Source organism: Micromesistius poutassou (assembly GCF_964030765.1).
Source record: "Micromesistius poutassou genome assembly, chromosome: 8".
Taxonomy (NCBI): Eukaryota; Metazoa; Chordata; class Actinopteri; order Gadiformes; family Gadidae; genus Micromesistius; species Micromesistius poutassou.
The window spans coordinates 17905743-17916566 of NC_140278.1; the positions used below are offsets into that span (position 1 = coordinate 17905743).

General features: G+C 45.0%; 1 protein-coding gene across 4 annotated transcripts; it reads right to left on the reverse strand.

The window, feature by feature from the left end:
• Positions 1-818: 818 nt before the first annotated feature.
• dbpb (D site albumin promoter binding protein b) lies at positions 819-9387 on the reverse strand. Of its 4 annotated transcripts, none has more exons than XM_084472376.1 (5): positions 9245-9387; positions 8174-8434; positions 6741-7298; positions 4158-4417; positions 819-3549 (listed from the first exon to the last, which is right to left on the reverse strand). In XM_084472376.1, exons 1-5 carry the CDS (start codon positions 9345-9347, stop codon positions 3334-3336), a joined length of 1398 nt encoding a protein of 465 aa, XP_084328502.1. In that variant the 5' UTR covers positions 9348-9387; the 3' UTR covers positions 819-3333. The 4 variants fall into 4 exon arrangements, with proteins under 4 accessions (XP_084328502.1, XP_084328500.1, XP_084328501.1 ...); XM_084472374.1 differs by having other exon boundaries at positions 819-3570; XM_084472375.1 differs by having other exon boundaries at positions 4146-4417.
• Positions 9388-10824: the final 1437 nt, after the last annotated feature.

A 10824-nucleotide genomic window follows, 5' to 3' on the forward strand; every position in this document is an offset into this window, starting at 1 on the left:
ACTGTAGGGGAGGGGGGCGGGGGACCTGCATGCACTTGCTCCGCCACAACAAGCAAACAAACAAACAAACAAGGGACACAATCAACTGGGTAAACAGATGACTAGGCTTGCAGTGACTGCCTAAAATCCACTCTTCCACCGCTCTGCTGAAGTACAGCAACACATGTAATAATAAGAACACAGCCTTTACACTTATCTCTTTTCATTTGCTCATTCATATGCAGCAGAAATGTTTCGGTAGTTTGGATTTAAATAAGCGATTCTGCAGGCCCTGCAGGCCCTCTGCTAAACGCAATGTTCCTTTTCTGTATTATTGATTTTCAGATCCCCCAACGTAGTGTGCAATCAGTGCAAATAACCAGGTGTTCGCTGGCTGTTGTGTAAGATTGCACATTTGTTCCTTTTTGTTTCTGGAATGAATGCAACAAATGGGAACAGGATTGGAAGCCTAACCAGAATCCTGATATCTCAGACTGTAATCAGAAGTGTCTAAACAAAAGTACTTCTGCCAAGTTAGACTTCTTGAGCTCCTTCCCCTGCTGCTCCAACCCTACTCCTGACATTAACCAGAGATTATACAAAGAATTTAAATGAAACTCTACACCATAACAGAAGCTATACAATATAGCAAACAATCTCAGAGTCAAGTGACTCACAATTGATCCTAGATTCTTTGTTTTTTGTTGCATGTTTTCATTGTTTTCAATCTGACCTTCACCGTTTTCTTACAGGATCTCCATTTACTGAACAAATATTAGAAATGCCACAAAAAAACGCCCAATCAAAAAAAAATCAAAACTAGAATCAGTGAGTTAGAATACAGTTTTTTTTATTTGTATTTTTTCGGGAAATCTCAACTACATCCAAAGACACCAGCGCTGGACCATCCGGGCCCCAGGGACACCAGCGACGCAGCACAGGAGTTCAATTAGAGTCACTATGAGACTCATAAACCACCGCTGCGAGGAATCACAAATCATGGAGGACATCCTGTCAGGAGAGTGGACAACAACCACCAGATTGAGGTCAAAGTAGGCTGAGGGGAAAACCATAGGGGGGGGGACACGTATGTAGCGTGTGCAGAGTCCATACACACGCACTATAGAGAACAAAGGAAATAAATGTCACCGTCAATAGGTAAATTAAGTCCGTGCCGAGTCATTTACTGGGCCGTGTTAAATCAAGCAGTGTTTTTGTTTTAAATGTCTCTGGAATCCATGGTCAACAAAGATACCAAGTTGGCGGCACCCCGTGGAGGGTTGGACGTTTGCTGTGTGTGAGGCCCACGGGACCAGCAAACATGGTCACACAACGCTAGATGTTTGCAATCGGGAGAGAGGGGGTTCCATGTTTTGAGAAGTCAGTCTGTGGTCCGCATCTCTACTCAAATCAAAAGTGTTCGAGATGCAACAAGACGATCATAGACCATCAAGGAAGGAAAGAAAAGTAAAATCTTCAAAAACTTATAAGAGGACGTTAAGAAGGGGAGGAGGGGTGACAGTCGTAATCATAACAAGGATAATAATAGTAGTAATGGGGAGCTATTCGACATGGCCATTAAGGGGTAAAAAGCACATTCTATCACTGGTTTCACAAGCTTCTGCTCTTCCAAGAAAATAAACATTATAATATGTAGTGTACCATGCCTTTGTGTAGGTGATGCGTGTTACACAGACTCATTAAACACGGTCAACAGCAAAGGGATGTATTACTGAAGAGGAAAAGCAAGAAAAGTATTAACAAAGCGCTGTATATCAACATAGGAAATTTTGGCTTATGTTCATCCCAGAAATCTGAGAAATTACCACCATTCCAATCGATAGGATTTAGAAAAGATACCCCATTTCCTGGAATTAAATTACATTTGCATTCATGTACTCATCTCTCACCACATTCACACTTCTCATAGACCTCCATCAAATTCATTATCAAATACCCCCCCCCCTCCCCCACTTTCCCCAGCCCCGCTCAATATAGACACCATTTTATCTTGAAGCCAAAAATATATATAGAAATACTTTTTCATTAGACACTACAGTAAATCGATGTGCGCTTCTATGGGAGATTGATGGACTGTTTGAGAATATGTTACAACACTAGATCTATGTTATGCAGTATCTGCGAATGAGGCACAGGGAAAAAAAAAAGGTAGGCGGGCAGGAGGGCTTAGTGCTCTGCACGTGTGGAAAGCTTAGTGGAAATGAAGGGGTTTGGCTGAGGAGACGGAGGGAGCCTGGGGACATGGGCGCCTGTGTAAGACATCCTGAAGGAGCCTGTGTGTTGAGTAATCAGGTTAGATGATTTCCTACACGCGTCTTTGCATCTCTTTTTCATAGAGAAAGCCATGCAAAGATCCAGAGTGACAAAACGTTGGTGGGGCACCCATGTACCAGTCCTAAAAATACAATCTATGGTGGTAGCAGGACTAACACATTGAAACAGGGACAAAGGAGTTGTACAATATACAACACACCCTTGTCTATTATAAAATACGCCATCGGTATTGGTTGGTATCTGGAAGGTTCTAGAGAACAGTGAGCTATGAATACTTAGGAGCAGAATGTGTACATAGTGACATCCACATTTGGTTGAGTCTCTCCCCATGACATAATAACAATCAATCAATAAAAAGGTAGGTGCATGAGTAATATCCACATAAAAGGTTTCACTATACAACTTTAAAGATCATGTTCTATTTTACAACTGAAGATACCAACCCCACCGCGCCACCACTTCCTATGCGTCTAATAATACCTGGCTATTGGTCGACCACGTGTTAAGCCCCGCCTCCTGACTCATCCAGCCCGCAGATACCTCTGAGTGTGTTCCATGTCTCTAATATCCAAGTCATGTAGAAAATATACAAAAATTATTCTCCAAATTTGCTCTCCCTCTAAATTGTGTTTACTCCAGTATTATAAAAATATACAATTCTCCATTAACAAAAACCCACAATAGTTACATCTTTCTGAGACACCTGAGCTTCAATATATAAACCATCTCCTTGAACATACATTCATCATCATCATCATCATCGTCATCATCATCATCATCATCATCCATGTCCATCCATGTCACGGTGGACATCATTATCAGCGTCTCCTTCCCTCCGTTCTGTCCGTATTGCAAGCCTAAAAAGTGAGAGTCTCCACAATCCATCTGTGTTAAATCCTCTCCTCTGTCCTCCTCCTCCTCCTCCTCCTCCTCCTCCTCCTCCTCCTCCTCTTCTTCTACACCCCTCCGTCTCTCTCTCTCTCTCTCTCTCTCTCTCTCTCTCTCTCTCTCTCTCTCTCTCTCTCTCTCGGACCGCTGGCCCTCCTCCATCCGCCACCATCACTGGTCGGCCAGGTGGTTCTCGTATTTGCTAAGGATGTTGCGGCAGCGGCCCAGTTCTTTCCTCATCTCGGCCACTTCCTGTCGCAGCGCGGCGTTCTCCCGCTCCAGGTAGGCGGCGCGCACCGAGATCTGGTTCTCCTTCAGACGCCGGGCGTCCCGGGAGCGCTTGGCCGCCTCGTTGTTTTTACAGCGCCGGGACCAGTACTTCTCGTCCTGAGATGGAACATAAGAGAGCTTCAGATCAGCAGGAGAAAGTAGCACAGAAGACATGGAGTCAGCACTGTGGGTTAGGGTTCAACCAAACGCAATGAAACGCAACGCAAGTACATCACATCACATTACATTACATTACAATTCAATTCAATTCAATTCAATTCAATTCAATTCAATTCAATTCAATTCAATTCAATTCAATTGTATTTTATTTTATTTTATTTTATTTTATTTTATTTTATTTTATTTTATTTTATTTTATTCCATTACATTAAATTAAATTTAACTCAATTCCATTAACATACATTACATGACATTCCATTATGTATGATACAATACTATAAACTACAAATCACAAACACATTGTATTTTGGAGGTAAGAACCAAGGAATCTATCAAAAATACACATTAAGTCTATCATTTTAGTATTCAACTCATGTTTCTTGGTTTTATGTGTTCGCTATTGCTGTGAGGCCAATATCACATTAACTGTTTGGTATGAAATACCACTCTCTTTACTATTGCATGTGAACAAGACTATTGAACTCTTCCAATACATGCAGAGATGTAAACCAACAAGCCAACAGTAAACAGACCTGGATGCTCACCTTCAGGTCCTCAGGCACCAGCATCTTGCGGGCCTTCTTGATCATGGGCTGCGGTTTGAGCTCGTCTTCACTGAAGCGGTGCCTCCGGGGGTCGAAGTTGTCCTGGCCGGGGATGCTGGACAGCGCCATGTCTGACGGGTCCATGTCGAACATGCCCATCCCCTCCGGTCCGTTGCCGGTCGGTGTGAGCAGCGGGGGGCAGGAGGAGGACGACGACGAGCACGGGGACTCACAGGAGTCGTTCATGCTCGTTTGGCTTCCTGTGGAAACACAAGCGGAGGAACACAATCAGTTTCATTGTGTTTGCCACCAGAATGCACCCTGAGGGGTAGGACTAGTGCACAGTGGGGCCGCACAGGGTATGGTGGATGAGGGCATGTATGCCTGCAGTACCGTCTACTGAACACCGGGTGGCGATAGAAAGCTACTGTGGCCTTTGTTTAGACAAAAAACAACTCTGCATGCCTCAACTGATTGCTATAATATGGGAGGAAGGCAGATTCTCTATCAACTTGGGATCGCACCATGGGGAGTTGCAGTGGAAATGGTATTTCCCCGTGGTATTTTTTTCATTATTTCCTTCAAAACTGTTTTACTTTCCAACATTATACCAGTACAAATACAACTGTAACAGCAACATGTTAAGGTTGAAGATAGAGGTTTGAGAATTGAACAATGTGAACATGATTCAGCCCAGTATTAGTAATAACACAACTATAGGACTGCCATTCCTACAAGTCTGTATGCAAAATCCATGGAGCCCAGATACTAAACCACTTAGCACAATCACGGTTCATGTGACCCAACAGGCCCTATAGCCGAACAAGCTTCTTAAATACACCTTGAATGTCCCGGCCTGGAAAAACATGTAGAAATCTTAAAGGGGCCGCGATATGCATGTTCTCATCCCCTCCCCTTGAAAGGGGGCCTTTAGGTGGGGCCAGTATGGGCTTCCACTCACCACACCCCCTGTAGGGTCCTAACGTGACCAGCAGCCTCACTTCCCCTCCCCACTGGAGAACGAACGCCCTGAGCTCTTTGTCTGGCTCTACAAACACAGCCACACACACTATATATAGCGTACACAAACACACACATAGGGACAAACACACACACACACACACATACACACATACTATATACAACCTATACAACAATATACATTGTATGCAGAACAAAATGTTCCGGACTGTACTTTATTAATGATAAAACTATTAGAATTGATGATGTTGACTGTTAATTATTATAAGTTGTGTTTTATTGAATTCCTTTTTAAATGTATAGACCTTAAGAATGCCAGGCAGATATAATATCTAGATAACACACACACACACACACACACACACACACACACACACACACACACACACACAGACACACAGACACACAGTGAAAAAGAACACACAGTCACACCAACAGTAATGGAGTAATGAAGGATATGTATTTACTCAGTATACCATCCCGTGCAGAGTTCGGGAGCACAGCGGCCTGTTTCCTCTTCCTCTCGTCCGCCCTCTCTTTCTCTCTCCCTCTCCCTCTCCCTCTCTCGCTCCCTCCCACACGGAGCCCCTTAGCTCCGCCCCCACAGCTCCCAGGCCCCGCCCCTAGTTCTCTCTCTCCAGCACTCTGGGCCTCTGCACGTGGACCAACGCGTGCACATGACTGGAGTGTGTGAGGTGGGGAGAGATTTAAAGACATGCAATCGCAAACACACCACACACACACACACAGGCACACACACTCACACACACACACACACACTCCTCTAGCCTGTATCTGGGTGTTTTGACCCTACTGTACATGAATAATTGGCTAGCAGAGGGCGGGGGAGCACTGACTGTCAGTTCACGTGCCCTGATCTCCTCTGTCACCGCGTCGAGGCGGACTCATCAAAACAAGAGCAACTTGTATTCTCTCTCTTGCGCTCTCCCTGCATTTATATTTTAGTTATTTAAACAGCATACCCCTCTGCTCTCCCGCCTGATCTTTAACATTGTACAGTGTGAAAAACATAGCATTCTCTTAACTCTTGGTGCTTTACTCTTCAAGCTTTAAATCACATTTAATTGAACTTTAGAGTTTGGATGACATTGTCCGCTGCTGACACTCTTGGACTCGGCCACAGGACGAGAGAAATGCTTGGTCACCGCCGTGTTTATGAAGAGCTCTACGGGGGGTTGTGGAGATGGGGGGGGGGGGGCGGGGGGGAATGCTGAATCACAAACCCATAGGAACATTGGAGGAACACTGCAAAATCTTGCTTGCATTTTAGTTGCAACTACATTGCAACAGAAAAATAACCCTGCTATGGAGGCAATTAGGGGAGGGTGGTGGTGGTGGTAAGGGTGGTGGACAGTGGGAGGGTGTCCTTCAATACTATACAGATTCTGATAAACTTCCCTTTGAGATGTTGCGGCATTGTGTACTGATTACTAATTAATAGCATGGAATATTATCACGGCCATACCACCACCTTAGTTATACTGCTCATATCTCTGGTTACACATTGACCCTACTCCAATCATTCCAGCACACCAGTGTGTGCGCGTGTGCGCGTGTGCGCGTGTGCGTCCGTCCACTCACCGTGCAGACACTCCGATCCTCCCAGCATGCCTTGTGGCTGCGCCACCTCCAGGCCGATGAGCGAGGGGGACGAGGACGTGGAGGAGGCCGAGGAGCAGGGGGGCGGCGAGGAGGGCGGGCACTGGGAGCTCTGGTTGGGCACGGCCGACGGCGAGGTCTGCGAGGGGACCTGGGCCGTGCTGGAGCTGTTGTTGTTGTTGTTGCTGTTGGGAATGTTGCCCATGCCGTTGTCGGTGAGGAACTCCTCTAAGTCCATGTACTGCAGCTGGAACAGACCACCGTCCGCTGGCAGGCTGCGGTCCCACAGCAGAGACCCCAGGATCTGGTTGAAGCCTCCTCCTGCACCTCCTCCTCCTCCTGCACCTCCACCACCTGCACCTCCACCACCTCCACCACCTCCTCCTCCTCCTCCGCCTGCAGCAGCTCCTCCACTTCCAACTCCTCCACTGTTGGCAGCGCCGCCTCCGCTGCTGTTGGAGCTGCTGATTGCGGTGCCGTTCCTCATGGCACAGGTTCCCTGGGAGTCCTCCTCCTGGTCTGACGGTCGGTCTTTATCGGCTGGTGGGTAGGGTTCAGAGGAAGGGGGTTTTACCTCGATGTGTCTGAAGGGGTCCAGGTACCTCAATCGTTTCAGGTTTTTCATGATATGCACACGAAAGTATTTTGCCTCTGTTATTTACATCAAGTCCCCCAGTATTAACGGCCTGGCAAGTAGAGCCAACAGATGCACTGAGCACGCTCATTCTCCCTCATCCCACTGTCTGTCTGTACGTCTCTCTTTCTCACTGTCTTTCTAGCATTGCCACACACACACACACACACACACACACGCACATGCACGCACACACACACGCACGCACGCACACACACACACACACACACACACACACACACACACACACACACACACACACACACACACACACACACACAGCGCGCGCACACACACACACACAGATGGACCAGATGGTCACTGAATTGTAGCATTAATCAGGAAAGGAAATGAATGTGTTGTTATAGCTAACATAATCTTCTTAACAAATCCTTTATAGTGACTGACAGCTTTTTTTATGTGGAAAAGCAAGTATTCACAATGCATGTACGTTTGGTATTATAGCAATAGGTCCTTGCGTCATTGTAATCTACATCCTACTTTAAAGTTGTGGTTTGGATTAGGAAGAATGTCACTCAGGAGATACTGAGATGCAGAATCCATATGTTTGGAGAATCATATTTTAGTATTTAACAATAGATTTGCTTTAGACAGTTAGTAGAGTCTGGATTACAAATACTGATCATGAACATGTCATGAGAATACAGATGTACATACCTGAAGGCGGATATGGTTTGCTGCATTCTAACTGTTCAATGACTAACCTTCTGCAATGAATTGTGACATACACAGATGAAGTATGTTATTATGAAATTATCACCTTTCACTTCGGGCGTCGTTTTCACACGCTGGTCCCCCTTCACTGGGTGCTGCAGGAGGGATTTCAGACCGGCCATGGCGCTCTGGTGGCCCCCAGAGAGCGAGGCTCCAGGCGGAGGGCAACCGCTGAACTGCGTGTTGGCGCCGGCAGGGAGGTCGGGGGTCAGGATCTGAGAGAGCTGCCTGGACATCCTTGACCAGATGGAGCCGTGCAACGAAAACTTGGTCGGGAAAGGAGATCGAGAAAAGCGCACTGGAACACCTACCGAATAGAAGAAGAAGGGGAAAAAATGTGTTAAGCATGTGTATGCACGTGTGTGTGTGTGTGTGTGTGTGTGTGTGTGTGTGTGTGTGTGTGTGTGTGTGTGTGTGTGTGTGTGTGTGTGTGTGTGTGTGTGTGTGTGTGTGTGTGTGTGTGTGTGTGTGTGTGTGCGCGCGCGCGCGCGCACACACACACACACGCGCACGCGCGATTGCATGTGCGTGAGAGCGTGAGAGAAAAAGAGAGGAATAGTTTACTGTAGTGCCATGAGCCAATAGAGTAATACAAATGATATAATACGCGTTGTTTAATAGTTATCTGTAACAGCGCATTACTGTGTGGTTGAATAAACATTGGAAACAATTCCAAACCTTAACGTGATAGTATCAGGTGCGACTTTACCTTTTTCCTTATGGGCTATTATGTTTGCTCAATCCCATGAAGAATCATTTTCATGCGAGCAGCCTATTCCATAAAGTTCGTGCAATATCTTCCTCTGCAGATAAGCCTTCCTTTTCAGTGGATCAGTGTTGGAGAAAATAAGTCTGAATTGTCGTACAACGAGTCCATTAAAAACCAACAGCCAAAATCGTAATCCGTAGGCTGAGCGACAATTCTAAAAGTTTAACAAAATATCACCGGTTAAATGTCGACTGTTGGATACGACAGCGAAAAAAAATTGCAAAGCAAAGAAAACAACGTCCTTGTCCAAAACACCAAATGAAAACAACGCGTAAAGAGAAAACGCAGCGGAGAGAGCCGTGCTTCTCCGGTCCTATTGGTCAGATGACAAGTTGTATTACTCTTTACCTTCTATCCTGTCGCGCTCTCCAGTGTGTCGGGGGAGGAGGAGGAGGAGGAGGAGGGGGGTCCTTCCTGTTTCTCTGTACTTTTTTGCATCCGACACACACATATAGTCACGGGCACGGTCTTGAGTTTGGGCCGCGCGACGGCTGTCCTCTCAGCTGGAACGAACACGGGCAGTTCACGTGACGTCACGTCGTGCAAGCCAAATCGCAAGTGGGGCGTGGTCTAGAAGAGCCTCAATATTGATGAGACACACCCACCCTCGTGCCACACCTCGAGGAGGCATCCCGTGTACTGTTGTTTTTGTGATCGAGTTGACAGATATCAAAACAATGCATTTCCCCGCACACTGGAACGTGTCATGTGTGTAGCGGCGAGTAAGCTTTCCTGTCATGTATGAACATGTCATTAGGCTGGAAATGATATATGAAAAAATATTGTATATGTAAATGTATGTATAAATGTATATATATATATATATATATATATAAATGTATAGATACATATATATGTATATATAAATGTATATATATATATATATATATATATATATATATATATATATATATATATATATATATATATATATATATATACATATATTTATTTATAAATGTATATATAAAAAATATATATATTGTACAATATATATATATATATATAGATGTACTGCTATTACAAACACCTCATATTTAGTTAAATATTACTCTGTCGGCCTGTACTGTTTTATAATTAGGCTGAGGAGCGTATATTCCATGTCTCTCAGTAATCCAGAGAAAACGTGAGTGTGTGCCGCTTTTCAGGCGAGAGGAATGCAACAGCACGTTGCCTCCTTGGACCGAATCAGCCACGGTAAAATAGCTTTTCCAGGGCACGTGTCCCAGACACGCGGCTATGAAGCCTGTCTGCTCGCCGCTCTAGTTTTGATTGGTTAGAGAAAAACGTGTCTCCGCCTGTACCACGTTCCCATTGGACAGAACTAGGTCAACTTCTCCGCCCCGTGGATTCCCCGATGCTACAGCCGCGTGAGAGTAGTTCGAAACACAAAAGCGCGAGGTGTCGTGGACTACTGTACAGAAATACACGCGCATGGTAAAGAAAGCGCCGTATGAAATCCGTGGACATACAGGAATACAACAAAGGGGCCCAGAGTTAGGGGATAGCTTACATGTTTTTTTATGGCTGACGAATTAACTATTAACTATTCGTTTTAAAGAAATCTACTCATCGCAACATCACACTTTTCATAATGCTTCCATTACAACGTTGTCCTGTCTAATGACATGTAATACTGTGATGATAAGTTTGATAAATGCAATAATGGAGATAAACACTATTTTTATTAGATATGCTGTCAATTAAGCTTCACATGCACTGCCATTAATCAAGAATAGCATATGCATTCGTTTCATACCTACAGAAGATAATCTTTAAGCAAAATAAAATACACATTTGTTCGTAAAAAAAATAAACGGTAAACCCAAGCAGCACACCACACAATCTCAGACAAAGCTTTGTGTCACCTAAAGTACCACACACACACACACACACACACACACACACACACACACACACACACACAC